Raw genomic sequence first — 17,945 nt, 5'->3', positions numbered from 1 at the left:
ATTATATTATAAACCTTTACCATGTTATTAGATAATATTTAGGAATTGGATAGAATAAAAAATTAGTATTGAATATTATTTGGAGTGGCTAATTATATCCCATAAGTGGGTCTACCTTAGCTTATTTAATGTCATTAGAGTTACAGACGCCAAGTGATTTGAAGAGTTTTGTTCATTCATTTGTCCTATTGCTGCTATTCCAAGTAACACTGCGATGAATGTCCTTATTATTTTATCTCAGAATCATGTGAAGTAATTAGGTGAACAGACGTATAAATGGATGGCTTTGAGACTTTGCTTTCCAGAAAGATCATTCTAATTGTCACTTCTTCAGCAGGATTAAACTGTGCTAGTTTTGGTACACCTTCATTTGTACTAAGGATTATAAAAATAATTACAGCAGTTTGACAATGATAGGTATTATCTTTCTTTGCATTACTTTGATCATTTGTGCAGTTTAATGTTTTTCTTCTGCTTACTGATCATTAAATTCCTTTTTTAATAAAATCCTATTCTTTGCCTGTTTTTTTTTTTTTTAAAGATTTTATTTATTTATTTGACAGAGAGAGATCACAAGTAGACAGAGAGGCAGGCAGAGAGAGAGAGAGGGAAGCAGGCTCGCTGCTGAGCAGAGAGCCCGATGCGGGACTTGATCCCAGGACCCTGAGATCATGACCCGAGCCGAAGGCAGCGGCTCAACCCACTGAGCCACCCAGGCGCTCCTTTGCCTGTTTTTATACTAATGTTATTCTTATTAATTTGCAAGTGCTTTTTAAAAAATTTTTGCCAAGTACTTTAAATAAGAATCGGAATTAACCTTTCGCTTGTCCTAAGTTGTGAATTTGTGCCCATCTCTCCATGCTGTTGTTGCCATCCCAGACAGAGTCACCATCATTTCCCAGCTGAATTGCTTCAGCAGCCAGAATGCATCGCAGGTCTGCAAGGACCCCAGAGCTGACCCATTTATCTTTCTAGCTTTGCAGTCGGATCATCTTCCTCGCTCTCTGCTCTGATCTTCCTTTATTTCTTTCACCAGTCAATGTCTCTGTCCCACATTGTCTTCACACGCTCTCTGCTTGGAGAGCGCCATTGTCCCCGCACCTGTCCCTGCACTTTACCTGACTGAGTCCTTCTCGTCAGGCGTCCTTAAGCATTCTCACAGGGTCCCATTGTTTTTCTTCCTTACATTGAAAACAACTATGATTAATCCATTCCCTATTGTAAAATAAATATTTGATAATTACCTGCATAATTTAGATGGGATGAATGATTGAAATGAGTTATTTGTGTACACACAAACACATCCGTTAGGAAAGAATTTAAAAAATATCTCTGTGGTTCATGGAATGAATCCTTCTCAAAGAATGGCGGCAAGACAAGGGTCTCTGGAGTCTGAGAACTTGGGTTGGAATCCTGGACCCAGCCATTCTGAGCTGTTTACTCTTGGGCAAGTTACTTAACTTCTCTGGGCTTTAGTTTTTTCCTTTGTAAACGGGGGTTAATAATAGAATCGATCTTTTATGATTGTTGTGAATTTTGAATGAGAGAATTCATGAGGTGTTTAGCACAGCCTAGACCATGGTAAGTACTCTACGAATGTGAGTAATTATTTTCCTTTTCATCCTCATTTCCATCTTCCTTATCTTTGAACTTTATCGAGTACCAGCTCTGTAGAGCATAGTAATGGATGGTATTTGGGTTTCTGGGTTGTTGTTGTTTTTCAGGGAATCCCTCTACCGGTTGTAAAGTGTTTCCTGTCAGATAGTGTAGTTATTTGGATTATGGTTTGTGGACCCCTCCTGTCACTCTGCCATTTTTCTTTAGGATATTTTACTTTTGCTTCCAGATTTGCAATATGTACCTTCTGTAAGAGAAAATAATTTATCTTTGCTTCTTTTTTTGAAGCATAACTTTTTGAGTATTAACACTCAGATCTGTGTCTCTTAACAGCTGGCCAACTTCCCCAGACTCTGTGAGGAAACAGAAAGGATCGTTGCCAACCACATTCGCGAGCGAGAAGGGAAGACAAAGGACCAGGTGAGGGGAGGTTTCCTTGGCGGGCAAGGTCCTTGTGGGGAGTGGAAGTTCTCTCTCCAGGGCTGTCTGATGGTCTCCAACAGTTGGCCTGTCTCTGAATGGAAAAAAGGCACTGGGAACGCAACCGCATATGTTTATTTGTACTTATTTATGAATGTTATCCGTGTGTTGCTATGCTAACATCTTGTGTATGTTAAAAATATAAACTAGTGTAAAAACGTGAGAAGGGTGGCATTTTGAAAGCAGTGTAGGAGTTCTGTTATTTGTTTTTCCCTCAGTGCGCCATGGATCATCGTGTGTACCCCTAGCATGTACGCACCCCGCTTTGAAAATCAAGAACCCAGACACACACATTTTTTCTTGAAGCAGGGGTTCAACCTTTCATGTGCCCACAGATGGGTATCGGGATATTCATAAATTCCAAAAATGTTATGCACAATGTTTGGTGTTTGTGACTTCTTTTCTGAGGTGCTTATCCATAGAACCTATGATTGGAAAACAAAATGTTTAAGAACAGCTCTTTTAAACATTTCTGTTTAGTAAAAGCATATGGCTTGTAAGGCGTGACCTTAAAATTATCTTCTAATCTGATTTAGCTCCGTAAATTCAAAAGATTATTCTATGGGAAGATAATACATTAAAAAAGAAAAGCTAAGAACCATGTGAAAATAATAAAAGCTTCTTACATTTAGGTAGATTTTGTTCTTGGTTATTTAGAAAACATTATAATGGGAATCACGGAGGTTTTCAAGTGCTCTTGGATTCCAGGACACAGCTGTGACAGCACGGAGAGGACACTGGACCCAGGCCATGTGTTCTCCACGAAATAACAGCATGTTCCTGTGAAAATCACTCCTCAGGACTGTTGTTTTCTCATGTACAACACTGGGATGTTGGTCTGCATGATCTCAGAAGTCTCTCTAAGTTAGAACTCCAAGATTTTTGTGCTTCTTAGGTGAGTTAGAAAGGAGGAGAGGGATAGCCAGGGGAAAAAAGGAGGCAGGCAAAATAGAAGAGCGAGACACAGTGCAGGGAGAGAGATGCAGGAGGGCTTGGGGTGGGGGTGGCAGGAGAAAGTGAAGAGACAGAAGGACAGAGCCCCAGTAGGTTGGGATATCTGATTCAGTAACAGCTCGTTCTCTGCTTGAGCTATGGGATTCATTGCTGCTACTTTTTACCATTGTGCTTTGAAAGTTAATTAACCATTATTTATAGTTTTCACTTGTTTTCCAGCTTCTGCACCCTTGGATAGCTACAATAGCCAAAAGAGGAAAAAATAGGCGTTGTGACTTAGTGGAAATAAACAAACTAATGTTAACTCATGAGCCAATGAAATGAAGCCAGACATAAAATCCCGCTGCCCAAAGATCCCCCGCACATCTAACGTCATGGCGGCTGCTGGACCAAGGAAACTTAAGTTCTAGTACCAGCCATACTCCTGACTGAAAGTCAATAAGATAACCGTTTTCATTTAGTATCTTTGGAAAATCAAGGGATAATATATCCTACTTAACTCTTAGGAATCCTATGTAAAAACAATATTGAAGAAAAAGTAGTACAAGTATTATCTTAATTATAAGCAGCTGTTAACCTCTTCATGTTTCATGTTTTAGAGTTTTTGTTTTCCTAAAACGATACTCTCAGACAGCATTGTTGTTAGGATTGTGGGCTTCCGGTTGAGCCTGCCCGAGCTCGAATGCAGGCCATCTCGTTACTGTCTGTGTAAATAACAAGGTACTCGACGTCTCATGCTTCAGTTTCCCCAGCTTAACGTGGGGTAACAATGTCGGTTAACTCAGAAGCTTTTGTGACGATGACGTGAAGTCACCCACGTACAGCTCTTAGCTCTTCATCAATTTCAGTGGTTTTTGTTGTTTTTCCTGAAGAGCTGTGACACATAGTGTCTGTGAGAAAGAATTGCCTTTTCTGATTTCAAGAGAAATTGTCTTCCATCTGCAGTTCTGAGGTAGTGATGAATCCACTCTCCAGGGGGGCGATAAGGGATGGGGCAGGTGTCTGTCTCCGAAGGGGCCATCTCGGATGGGCTGGTCTGACAGTTAATCAGTTAAGGACTTGAAGAAGCTGGTGCTTGACACCTGTGATGTGGACCCGTGCAGCGTAGCAAGACCATGCGTGTTCTTGGTCATGGGAATATGTCCATGTGTATAGATCTCACGTACGCGTTCCGAACTCTGCTGCTTTGGGTCATGTGATGCTTCTGACTAGCTGGTCAGCGGGTGACCCGTTTCCACCAGCCTCTGTACCAGAAATGCTTTGACGTGTTCTTGTAGTTAGTTCTCAGTTTTAAAAAAATTTTAAGAACATTATTAGAGGCCTCTGCTCTGGAGGCTTTGCGTGGGGGTGAAGGTCTTCACAATCAAAAAAATATATATACATATATATATATATATATGGGGAAACCATAAATCTTTGAATTTTTTTCTTAAGCAGTTTTTTCATACATCTGTGTGTGCCTGCTCGTCGTCTAGTGTGTGTCACTGCCTGTGAAGGTAGCGACTTTGTGGCGATTACTGCTAGCAGGGGTAGCTTTGCTTTTCTTTAACTCAGTATTCAATAACTGTGGCTAAAAAGGCAGTGAGAAACTCTGAGAAAGTGAAAAAGTGGGGAAAAAATGTACTATTTTCCTTTTCATCCCCCACATGCGACCTGGCTCTTTTCCTAGGATGAACACAGACTCCCAGTTTCCAGGAATATGAATGAGAGCAGCCATAGTTTTTATTTTTTTTCTACTTTTTTCCTATACTGCGGTCCAAGTTAATGTGCATGAACGGCCAAGATACTCATGACAACCTTAGGCAGTGTTAGAGTTTGTAGATGTTTGGCTCTTTATGGTGGCGACGATTTATCTGTGCTTAAACATTATGGTTTATTGATATAAACCCTTGGCCAAACAGATTTGGGAGTAGGACAGTTAACAGAATCTGACTTCATTGTAGGGAGAATGGAGGCAATACCACTGATGATCTAATATGACAACTCCTCCTACCTCTGTAGTTTCATTCGTTAAGAGAAGAAATGAAACTGTATGTGAGGATAGGAAACTTTTCACGCAAGGATGGTGTTAGTGACCATACCTTGACTTTGTGATTGGTAGTGGGGATGGATTTGGGGTGATCCGTTTCTTCTCTCTGGCACGTCCCCTTGGGACTCAGAGATGACCGGCTGAGACTGGTCATGAAAGCAAAGCCTTAGAGCTCATAGCACTGGGTAGTGAGAGACAATAAGTGGCCAGGTACTAATTATACGGTAATAAATTGCTCCTTTTAAAGCAAAGTCTTCTTCAGGGGTGGTAGAAACTATAAATTCAGAGCCACAAATACTTACTGGGCACCGGCTGTGTGTACCATGCTAGATTACGGGTATACAGTGATGAACAAGACAGGGTGATTCCTGCTTTCATGGAGCTCCTTGCACTCTTGCAGGGAAGCAAAACATCAAACAAAATATGTACAAATAATCAGTTATATTTGTGGTATATACAATAAGCAAAAAGTGTAAGGTGCGGTGTACGTATAAAATATAATAGGATCGATCGTCTACATGACAGGAATAGCTTGATCCAGTCTGGTTTGGGGGGGGTCCAGGTTGAGGATCTGAGAAGGCTTTCCTGCGGAAGTACTGTCTGGGAAGCATTATAGAGCCCGTGTCCGTGAGCCATTGTTAGGAGGGCGCGGATGCACTCCAAGATCACCTTCAGTGGAGGGAGGCCCTGTGACTCTGCCTGCTGTGTTTATCAGATGTTCATTCAACCGAGTCAAAGTGCAGGGCTCTGGAGCTTTGTGAGCAAGGATTCTTTCTTTTTTTTTTAAGATTTTATTGATTTATTTGAGAGAGAGAGAGTGAGTGAGCATGAGTGGGAGTTGGGGAGGGGCAGAGGGAGAGGGAGAGGGAGAAGCAGACTTCCTGCTGAGCAGGGAGACCCACCATGGCAACACAGAGCTCCATCCCAGGACCCTAGGATCATGACACGAGGCAAAGGCAGCTGCTTAACCGACTGAGCCATACAGGCGCCCCTGTGGGCAGGGAATCTTAAGTATTTTTTCCTATTAATAAGTCTCAACATTCTAGAAAAACCAGGGACACAGTTGGAGAACACAAGGAAACAGGAAGGGGAACTCAGTTTTGGATATCTCTTGACTACAACTCTCCTATGCTTTCTGGTTGGTTGCTGTATCCTCTCTGGTTCTAAGCCCACTCGTCTCCTATTGAAGAGTATTTTCTCCAGAGGGACTTTCCAAATCTCTGACTTGTAATCCGAACATTTTCATGTTTCATGTTTACTGGAACATGCATTCAATTCATTCCTTGACAGCTTGATTGAATGTGTGTGATGTTCTAGGGTCTGGGGATTGATCAGTGGACAGGGCAGGTGGGGTCTGTGTCCGGAATATGTAGAAACTTACTGGGTCAGCGTGTGCTGTGCTACAAAGGAAAGTGAGGCAGGGTCACGGGATCTGAAGAGAGTGCTGGTTGAGATAGAAGGAGCAGGGAGGGTCCCTCTGAGGAGGTGATCTTTCAGCAGAGACCTGATTGGAGTTTTGCTTTGATAATGAAGCCTGGTGATCTCAGGGACGTTTTCTGTGTATTTGAATATTGCCTTTTTGAGTTGGTTGATGAGATGTTTCTTCTGCTTGCCGAAAAGGAGCTTAAAGAGGTAGAAAATAAGAGGAAAAACAAGAGATAATATTGTTATTTCATGACTATTAGACAGTGTCTACAGGAGCAGCCCCTCACTGGTACACTCGTGTCCTTTTTGAACATTATGCCTCCTACATTTTAGAAGATCAGAATAATTCTATGTTCTGTGTGAAGTAGGCAAACCATACATGCTTGCAAGCTCTAATTCTACTGTCTTCATGTGGAACTCAGGCTTCTGATGTAGATTTTTAATTTCTGAACTTAGAGTAAAAATTACAAGAGTCTAATGAAAAAATTTAATGCAGTTTTTCATTTTAACTGCAGCATCTTTTTAGAAAATCAGATGAAGATAAGTCATTTGCAGGCAATTACTGACTTTCATATCGAGAATGTTTACGAGGGGTTTTCACTGAAGTATTTCTCTTTGACTTACAGGTTCTGCTCCTGATCGACATCCAAGTCTCCTACATCAACACCAACCATGAAGATTTCATCGGGTTTGCAAAGTACGTGAAACGCCTGATTGCCACAAGCATTCCCCCTCCTGGTTTGGTTAGAATGCACATTGTGAATTTCTGCTACAACCCTACTGGGTTTGAGAGTACATTCTGTGTCAGGATTAACTCTGAGTCGACCACGTAGGAGGTCTGAACCTCACGGCCATGAGGCCATGTTTTCTCGATAAAGTAGTCGGCTCTTTCATTGTGAAGCATATGAAGTCATATGGGTCTTGGATGGTCATTGTTTTTGGATGATGATCTGCAGTTTGTACTTGAACTCTCGTAGATAAGCAGGAACAGATGCACATTTAAAATATGTTTGGGAACTCTTTCTCACAGAAATTTGAAGCAACAAATGCAATTCACAGGATACAAGCTATTTTAACATCCCTAAATAAAAATATAGAGGTCTATTTTTTTTAAAACTATCCTTTGTAAACTTAGACGGGATCTTTTTGGATGAACATTCTCTTTTCTACAGCGTGTTTATACTTAACATAACCTTGTCTATATATTGCTGTTCCATCATGCATGTCTTCTGTTATATTCAAATATTCTACTGCTATATTCCTAGGTACTGTCATATGGATATGCTTAGTTGTTCAGGGCTGGTCATTCATCATGTGGCATTTTCAAGACCCTGATTTTACCATTTTTTCCTGCCCCTTAGTGGAACCAGTTTTTGTTTGCTTTTAAGGGGTTTTGATTATAACTCTAGAATATATCTGTGGCACACACATTGTTCCAACTTCAAGTATATAAAGCAAGGTCTATTTTATAAAAATATAAACTAAGAGGGTTAAGTATCATTACTTGAACTGCATATTCAAGAACAGGACAAGTAAAAAAAATATAACAAAATGTATAACAATTTTATTTAATTATACTCTGACTTAGAAGCAACACATATGTAGATCACGTCAGTGAGACTACACAGTGGCCTGAGGATTTCGAGGCATGTGTTAGGGAGCAAAGGCCCAATTATCCAACGGAAAATTGTCTCATTCTAAGCGTGGCTATTGTCGGGATGGCTTAGCCAAGGGTGTAGACATATTTTGCATCCATTGTGCAGTAGTTAGCTTTTTTTTAAACTATTTTCTGTCTGTGACCTATGTGTAAAGTTGTTAGAGCACAGAGATGAGTACGTCCCTTTGGTCAGTTGCACGTTGAGCCGCACAGCCTATTCCAACTTCTAGACAGGTCTTTCCTCCACAGGCATTTCACACACACCTGCCCCCCTCTCTTTTTCAGCCCCTGTGACTCTCACCATCTGCACTGCTCCTTTCCTTCTGCAAAATCACCAGTAGGAAGAAACCTAGACTCTGATATGCCTTTCTATCCCTAGGCTGGGAAGTGGGGACCTGAGAATTTCTGCCCAGTTTCCAGCACCGTCAGTGAACTCTGTACGCTGGTGCCAAGCACTACACTAGTTGCTATGGGGGAAAATATATAAGAAAAAGAAAAAATATTTTTGTCTTTAGGAGCTTGCCTAATAATCGAAAAGTAGAGAGAAACACATGTAAAAAGTTAAGCTGACACATTCTCCATTTACTTCGCTTGCTTCTTTGAGGAATTTAAAAGAACAACAAACCCTTGAATCATTTGAAATAACAGGAATGCTGCCTTTAATGTTGATTTTTATTGGTTACAAATGCCAGTTAGGTTCTTATAAAAATGTAGCAGATGTAGACGTAAACTTGGCACCATAACTTAAGAGTGAAAAGGATGTTGCAACATTGCCCCTTTGTGGTACCTGGTTCAAGGAGGAAACAGAGAAGAATTGTAAGGAGTGTGGGAAGGGTTCGTTTTTGAACAGGTTTTGTAATCAGTGCTGCAATTTAATTTCACCCTGGGGTCTTCTTGAATCGTCCCCTCCCCCAGATTACTCACTTATTTATAAACATTTATTTATTTTAAAGAGAGAGTACGCGAGCATGCGCAAATGCGGGGGGTGGGTAGGACTGGGGGAGAGGGAGAGTGAGAATCTCAAGTGGGCTCCCTGCTGAACGTGGGGCCTCACGTGGGGCTCAGCCTCATGATCCTCAGATCCTGACCTGAGCCAAGACCAAGAGTTGGATGTTCAACCAGCTACCCCACCCAGGCGCCTCATACACTTAATTTTTTTTAAAGATAAGTAGTCCAGAGTTTCAGTATTTTTTTTTTAACTTCAGAAGCTGTTCAACTACGGTTTTATATTGACTAGGTTTCTGAAAACATATAATTTTCAAATGTAAGTACTTCAAACTCAGCTGTTTGATGCAGTCTGTCTGTAATCCAGGAGACTGCCCGGTTTTTCCAGCAGTGAGATAAGACGACGAACCTTTATGATATTGGGGGAGAACAAGGAAGCATTGTTCAAACTGCTTTAGAAACCTAGCAACTATGCACAGTTTCATCGATTTTAAACTGCACATCCAGACTCTCTTTTAAAGGACTGGCCTGGGAGTCAGCAGTCTGGGTATTTTTTCCAGGGTTTGTCACTGGTGAGCTTTGGGTTTTGGCCCAGCAGTTAGCCTTTCTGTATCTCAGTTTACTGATCTAGCAAATGGAATAATACATGATCCCTGTATTGTGTACCTTTCAGGAGTGTTGGAAGATCACATTAATGAAGTTATGGGAAAGTATTTTTGCAAACTGTCGTGTAGACCGTAAAAGTGAGAGAACGACACACACACACGAATTTGATTACTAGTGCACCATTTTACTTTATTATGAAATTTATGATGACTGGAGTATGATTGCCACTGGAATATTCTTTTAGTTGCTGACATTGTCTCTAAATGAGACTCAGAGGTGAATGTTCTTCCCCTTTGTATGCTGAGTTGGAGTGCATTTCAGTGTGATGTGGGACAATTATGAATATGAAGAAATGTTCATTTCAAAATCACTTAAGGGGTTGTGGTATTTTTTTGTGCTTTTAAAATTAAAAAAATATGGTTGTAGCTATAAATTTTAAAGTTGGCAGGAATGCTGTTTCCATCAAAGAAGAAAAGTCAAGCCATATTTGAAGACAATTATGTAAGTATTTTTAAGTTCCAAAGATAGAAAATTAAGGTCTGGAGTTGAGAAAAATAAGCATTTATTTCATGAGATTTTTAGAGAGTCACCAAGAGAGGGGGACCACTTCTCATATTTATAGGAAGGTGTTGGACATAGTATTTTACACACACATCTATTTTTTTTCAACCAGGATGACTTTTGTTCTAAAAATTAAAAAAAAAAAGAAAACAAATTGCTAAAATTAGATTAACAGAATATTAATTCTCAGAGTAGGGTTCAGGGCATCTCAAACTTGTCCCCTTCCTGCTGTAGACCGTATTCCACCATGATGAATGTGTGGAAATTTTTTTCATCTCCCAGCTATTCGTTAAACATGGCCCATAAAATATGTACCACGTGTAGCGTGTCCAAGAAAGCACGCTGTAGGCTTGCTTTGGAATTTCCTGATTTCTGAAAGCTTGATCTTTCAACTATAACATAGTTTCTGAATCTAAAAGTCTAGTATTTCAGATGAAAATGTCAACTTTCCTCATGACTTAAGGATTTTAATTTATCATTTTTCTCTTTAAAAAAAACCTACATTCTATATTTTTTACACAATACTGGTTTTTGTTATGCAAGAAAACAAAAGCTAGCCCAATTATTCTTGTATTCACTTACCTCCTTCCCTGTAGTCCTGCTGGATTTGAATACAGAGGCAGGCTAGTTAGCTGAATGCCTTGGGAAGTGACTTTCACATTCTTGTGCTCTTCTTTGTTCCATGGGCACAATTTGCTTTCTGTCTACGGCTTACATAGTCCAGTGGTTTAAGAGAAAAATCGGCCCCAGATATAGTCTGTTAGAGTAATATCTCTGTGCCATGAGCAGCAGACCAAGGTCCGTTTTTCAATCTGCTGGGTTGGTCTCAACACCTGTTTTCTCATTGTTGAAATGATACAGTGCGCAGATTTCAGTTCTTGTTATATGACTACCATGAAAATTCTATTGGTTGTAGTATTCATTGTATCTCTTTCCTGATCCTCTGGAATGCCTTTGTTGCCGTTTTATGAAAGGTGGTATATGGGAACCTTGGAACCAAATTCTAGACTAATGTTGGTTTTTCCCTTTGCATTCTTCTTTTTTTTCCCCCCAATACATATTCTATTCTATTATTTTTTATTGTATGTATCTTTTTCATTTTTTATTTTTTAAATTTTATTTTATTTTTTCAGTGTTCCAAGACTCATTGTTTATGCACCACACCCAGTTCTCCATGCAATCCGTGCACCCCTATTTCCTTTTCTTACATGAGAATGTTCTCTCCTGTGGAATCAAATTTTAGGCATTATTACAAGATTATCCTTTTGGTTTATATGCAAATTCAGGAATTAAATGCTTGGTTGCTTACTGGGACTAGTATGGGTAGAAATAAAGGGTTGAATAATAAGGCATCATTAGTATCATCTATTCCAAACAGTTATGAATTCTAATGTTTTAAGCACCATTTTAAAAATAAGCAGACTTCTACTTTTCTCTTTCATTCTCAAATCTGTTATGTTGAACATTATCTTCATCCTTGAAGTAGATCTTAGGAGGTGAGTCATGCTTCTTTGATAGGCCCCCAAGTTCTGGAGGGTTTTCTTGCATAATATTTAGCCTGAGACTTCACTAAAGATCTTGCAGGGGGAATTGACATCATGTAGTTTTCTTCCCCTTTTGGCCTCAGTCTGATTGGATGGAGCCAAGTTGGCATGTGGTGAGCTTCACTCCTGGGACTCTCGGCAGGTGTTCATAATCTTCTTGGGTCAATATAAAAGAAGATTCCGACAGAGCTTCTTAACTCCAGAGCGGTGCTGCCCAATAGAACTTTGTGAAGGGATGGGAGTATTTTATAATCTGTGCGGTCCAATACAATAGCTTCTAGACACACACACCTACTGAGTAGCCTAAATGTGGCTAGTACAACAAAAGAAATGAAAGTTAAATTACATTTTAATTAATGAAATTTTTGATTGAAATAGCCACATCTGGTTACCAGCAACTGTACTGGACGGCATAGTTCTAGAGTATGGTGAGTCCAGCTGATTTCTCTGAGACCCTCCCTGGTGAGCCGTACTTTACCGACGGCTTGGTGGCAGCCTACAGTGGTAGCTGCTAGAAGAGGAAAAGGAGATAAAGTTTGTTGTCAGCTGTTGCTAAGCCAATTCCAAGGCCTACGAATGTGGAGTCAACTCTTTAAACGTTCTGTCACCGAAGTAGGAAGGATGGCCCTTTTCCTTATACCGCCTTAGTGTGTATGTTGCCGTTTTGCTATTATTTCCTCTATCATGGTTACTACTAAAGTTTCATTTAATTCCCTGTCTCCTCTACGAACTAAATACGGTGGGGGAGGGAGAGGCACACCTTAACATTTGCCATGGAATATCGGTCTTGGAGGGACTCCCATTTTCTTGGTTCACTTGAGCCCCTATGGGTCGACTTAGAGTCAACCTTAGACTTCCCTTTTTTCTTTCTCATTTATCTTTCGCTTTTCAGCCCACTGCAGCCTTTTTTCTTTCGAAGATTTTATTTATTATTTGAGAGAGAGATTGAGAGAACGACTGGGAGGAGGGAGAGAGGAAGAAGCAGACTCCCTGTAGAGCAGGGAGCCCAATGTGGACTCGATCCCAGGACTCTGGGATCATGCCCTGAGGCAGTCACTTGACAGACTTCGCCACCCAGGCGTCTGGTACACGGCCGTCTTGTGTCTTCCACATGACTCTAATGAGACGGAACGGTTAATCCAGCAGACAATTCTGAGTCTTCATTTTACACCATAACCATTTCTTGTTGAGATCTGTTCCTTTGCTCAGCACCCCTCCATTGTCTCCTGGTTCTCCTCTTTCTGGTCTAGCCACACCTTCTCAGTTTTATTTTGGAGCTCTTTATCCTCTGATCGTGACTTAACTGTTTTTTTTTCATCGTGATTCTCCCATAGATCCTCTTTTCTCACTGCATATCCCTGACCGATACCTCCCGCTGCAGCCGTGGCAGTTACCACTTTTACCTGATGACTCTCAATCTAGACCCCCCTTCCAGAACTTTTTCCCGGACTGTGTACCATATTCCAGCCCATACTAGGCATCTCTACTTGTATATCTTACAGAAGCCGCAACCAAATATTCCTAAACTAAACTCATCGTGTCATCTTAGAATTCACTCCTCTCCATTGTTCCCTCTCCAGTTGCTCAAACCAGAAACCCAAGCATCATTTTTTCTTCCTTCTTCCCTCATCTTTATCAAGTCCATTTGATTGTGATTATTTTTTGAACTTGTCTATTTCTTCCTGTCATCATTATTACTACTGAAGTTAGTCTTTTCTTGCCTGGGTTACTACAGTAGTCTCCCTGCCTCTTGTCATGTTTGTTTTCATTCTGTCCTGGGTTCCCTATTACTTTCAGAGTAAAGTCTAAACTCGTTAGTATGGCTTCCAAGGTCCTGTAGACTCCATCTTCTGCCTACCTTTTCAGCTGTTCTGTTGTCACTATTTCTGTCTGTCCCACCCCAGCCCTGTCATCTAGCCAGACTGACCACTTTCGGATCCCTCAATAGACCATTCTCTTCCTGCCGCACCTGTCTACTGCAGACTTCTTCAAATTACTTAAACTTCCCATTGCAGATAAGCATTAATAATCTAGTTAAAAATAACCTTGTATCAAAATATAATTTCATAAATATTTCTTAGGAAACTCTTATTCACACTGTGCTAGGTAATACCAGTGGTGAGAGACTAAATATACCCAGATTAATGCAACACGCCATCAGCCATCCAGGGACAGACGTAGTTGGAAGTTAGAGTTACAGTTAGAGATCAGCCTGTAACAAAGTCCTGGTTATGTAATACAGGCACAGACAAAGAGCTTTGGGAGTTCATGGGAAAGAGAGATAACTAGAGGTTTCTAAGAAGGCATAATCCAGAAATGGGACTCGATTGACTTTGAAGGCTGGGCAGGACTCCACAGTCAGAGGGAGGGGGTCTAGGCTGACTGTTTCCTGTCTTCCCTGCTTCAGAGTCAATACTACCTATTTCAGGGAGGTAATTTTACTAAAATACTGCTTTGATCATGCCATTTGCTGGCTCAGAAACTTTGAATACTTTTTGTTGCCTCTAACATAGTGGCCAAATCCATCATAATTGGCTTCAACATACAGTGATTGTACTAGATGGCTTTTAAAGTCATTTGACAAACCCGAGTCTATGATTATATAATTTTGCCATAATAGTTTTACTTTCCACAACTTCCCTACATGCCTCATTTTTCTACCTTCTGGTTTTGCTAATACTACTCCATTCTCTTGGAATGCAGTTGCTTGTCTTCCTTTGTTAAAGGTTAACCTCTTTTCAAGTTTTCTGTGAAAATCTTAGAACATATCAGACTAAAATAATCTTTCTTCTCTGAATATTTGGACCAATTACTCTGCATAGGGCTTATTTGGAAAATGGTCACATACCCCCTTGACACATTCTTGTTATTTGAATCTTTTATTACGTGTGCACATGGACAAGGATAGATACGAGTATGCAAAAAATAATTTGAGCTAAAAGATAATATGTTTTTGGGGTACCTGGGTGGCTCATGGGTTAAAGCCTCTGCCTTCGGCTCAGGTCATGATCCCAGGGTACTGGGATCAAGCCCCGCATCCGGCTCTCTGCTCAGCAGGGAGCCTGCTTCCCTTCCTCTCTCTCTGTCTGCCTCTCTGCCTACTTGTGATCTCTGTCTGTCAAATAAATAAAGAAAATCTTAAAAAAAAAGATAATTTTTTTCTTTAAATGAATTCCATTGTGTTCTTCCTTTTATAAAAATTTAAGCCTCTTATGATATACTTTTAGAATCATTAGGTCTCAGAAAATTAAACTAAATAAACCTAATTTGGTTCTATGTGTGTCAGTGCTTCCACAGTGGCTTGTGTGTAGTAGAAATTTATACAATTAACAACAAACACACACACAAAATAAGGTATAAGGTAATTATATCCTACATTTGGAACAGAAGCACTTTAGTTTTTAGCTTTCTGTTACATCTTCACATATTTATTCTTAGGAAGTTTATTGTTCTGTAGTATTTGTGTTTTGTGTATTTCACGACCCTCAACAGGTAATTCGGAGGCTTCTGATTACAAGGACTACACTTATTTGTGTTTATATCTTCTACAGAGTGCCTTGCAGATAACTGGTCACCTAAAATTTTAAAATTAAAGCATTATATATAGGTATTTTTCAATATTGCAGATATAACCAACTAAATACCTATTGCCAAGAATATGTCCAAAGACTCAAATTAATTTGCAAGTCCTTACATGGTTTCCATGAATACATCTTAATTTTTACTTATTTGTATTTTTTAATTATATTAATTCTTTTAAAATTCAGGTATAATTAGCATACAATGTTCTATTCATTTAAGGTATGCAGTGTAATGATTCCACAATTCTATACATTTTTCAGTGCTCATCCAAATATGTGGACTCTTTACCCCTTTATCTGTTTCACTCATCCCCCACCAACCTACCCTCTGGCAAACCACCAGTTGGTTCTCTTTATTTAAGGATGTTTTTTACTGTTTGTCTCTTTTATCTTTGTTCATTTGTTTTGTCTCTTAAATTCCATGTAAGCTTGAAACCATATGGTATTATCTTTCTCTGACTGACTTATTTCAGTTAGTGTAATAACTTTCTAGGTCCATCCGTGTTGTTGCAAATGACGAAATTTCATTCTTTTTAATGGTGGAGCCATAACTCATAGTATGTATATATATAAAATACTATGCTATAATAATATATATAATATAATATATTATCATACAATATAATACATAGAGATTTTATATATTATATGTTACATCTTTATTATACATTTATCTATCTATGGACAGGTGGGTTGCTTGCATATCTTGGCTATTTTAGATAATGCTGAAATAAAATGTGAAAGTGCATATGTCTTTTCAAATTGTGTTTTCATTTTTATTGGGTAAATACCCTTTTGTGGAATTACTGGATCATATGGTAATTCTCTTTTAAATTTTTTGAGGGACCTCCATACTGTTTTCCTCAGTGGCTGTACCAGGTTGCATTCCCACCAACGGTTCTGAGGTTTCCCTTTTCTCTTCATCTTTGCCAGCACTTTTTATTTCTTCTGTTTCTGATTTTAGCCATTCTGAGAGGTGTGAGGTGATGTCCCATTGTGGTTTTGATTTGAATTTACCTGATGATTAGTGATGTTGAGCATCTTTTCATGTGTCTGTTGGCCATCTGGATGTCTTCTTTGGAAAAATGTCTAGTCAGGACTTGTGTCCATTGCTAAATTGGATTATTTGGTTTTCAGGTATTGAGTTATATAAGTTCTTTATATATTTTGCTTATGTACCCCTAATTGGATAAACCATTTACAATATCTCCTCCCACTCACTAGTTTTTCTTTTTATTTTGTTGATGGTTGCCTTTGCTGTGCATAGTCCCAGTATTTTAACTTTAAATATCAAAGAAATTACTGTCTTTTTTAAATAGGAATTTTATGGTTTCAGGTCTCACATTTAGGTCTTTAAACCATTTTGAGTTTATTTTTGTGTATGATATGAAAAAGTGGTACAGTTTCATTCTTTTATATGTAGCCTCCAGTTTTCCCAATGCCATTTGTTGAAGAGACTATCTTTTTCCCATTGTATATTCTTTCCTCCTTTGTTATAGATTAATTGACCATAAAAGCATGGGTTTATTTCTGGACTCTCTTTTCTGTCCCATTGATGTATGTGTTTGTTTTTGTGCCTGTACCATACTGTTTTGATTGCTATAGCTTTGTAGTATATCTTAAAACCTAGGATTGTGATGTCTCCGGCTTTGTTTTTCTTTCTGAAGATTGCTTTGGCTATTTGGGATCTTTTGTGATTTCATACCAATGTTAGCGTCATTTGTTGTAGTTCTGTGAAAAATGCTGTTGGTATTTTGATAGTGATTGAATGAAATCTGTATATTGCTTTGGGTGGTACGGACATTTTGACAGTATTGGTTCTTCCAATGCATGAACACCACCTTGGTTAAGTTTATTCTTAGGTATTTAATTTCATTTTTTTATTTTTTGAAGGAGGAGGAGCAAAGGGAGAGAAAGAATCTTAGGCAGGCTCCATGCCACCCTGAGATCATGACCTGAGCTGAAATCAAGAGTCAGAAGCTTAACCGACTGAGCACCCAGCTGCCCCAGTGTTTTATTCTTTTTGGAGCAATTGTAAATGGGCTTGTTTTCTTAATTTCTCTTTTTGCTATTTCATTATTAGCATATAGAAATGCAACAGATTTTCACATACTATTTTTGTATCCTGAGACTATCAAATTTATGTATTCTAGTAGTTTTTTGGAAGATTATTTCAGGTTTTCTATATAAAGTATCATGTCGTCTGCAAATAGTTGAGTTTTACTTCTTCCTTACCAATCTCTCTCTATATAGATTTACTTTTACTGCCTTTTCTTGTCTGATTGGTGAGGCTAGAACTTCCAATAGTATGCTGAACAAAAGTGTTGAGAGTGGACGTCTTGATTTTGTTCCTGTTCTTAGAGGAACAGCTCTTGTTTTTTCACCACTATGTTAGCTATGTGTTTTTCATATAAGATCTTTATTATGTTGGGGTTTGTTCCTTCTAAGCCTACTGTGTTGAGAGTTTTTATCATGAATGAGTATTGTGGTTTGTCAAATGCTTTTTCTGCATCTAGTGAGGTGACTATATGGTTTGTCTCTTTTCT

General features: G+C 39.2%; 1 protein-coding gene across 6 annotated transcripts in view; it reads left to right on the top strand.

Moving 5' to 3' along the window:
- Positions 1–17,945, top strand: part of DNM3 (dynamin 3) — a 535,138-nt gene that overhangs the window by 221,396 nt on the left and 295,797 nt on the right. For all 6 annotated transcript variants that reach the window (XM_045982937.1, XM_045982938.1, XM_045982935.1 and 3 more), the window contains exons 11-12: positions 1,951–2,037; positions 7,132–7,202. In XM_045982937.1, coding sequence (XP_045838893.1) covers positions 1,951–2,037; positions 7,132–7,202 — 158 coding nt within the window. The remainder of the gene's footprint in view (positions 1–1,950; positions 2,038–7,131; positions 7,203–17,945) is intronic.

This window comes from Meles meles, chromosome 17 (assembly GCF_922984935.1).
Source record: "Meles meles chromosome 17, mMelMel3.1 paternal haplotype, whole genome shotgun sequence".
In the NCBI taxonomy this organism is placed as follows: Eukaryota; Metazoa; Chordata; class Mammalia; order Carnivora; family Mustelidae; genus Meles; species Meles meles.
The sequence above is the reverse complement of the archived record's forward strand: the minus strand, read 5'-3'. Positions and strand labels throughout refer to the sequence as shown.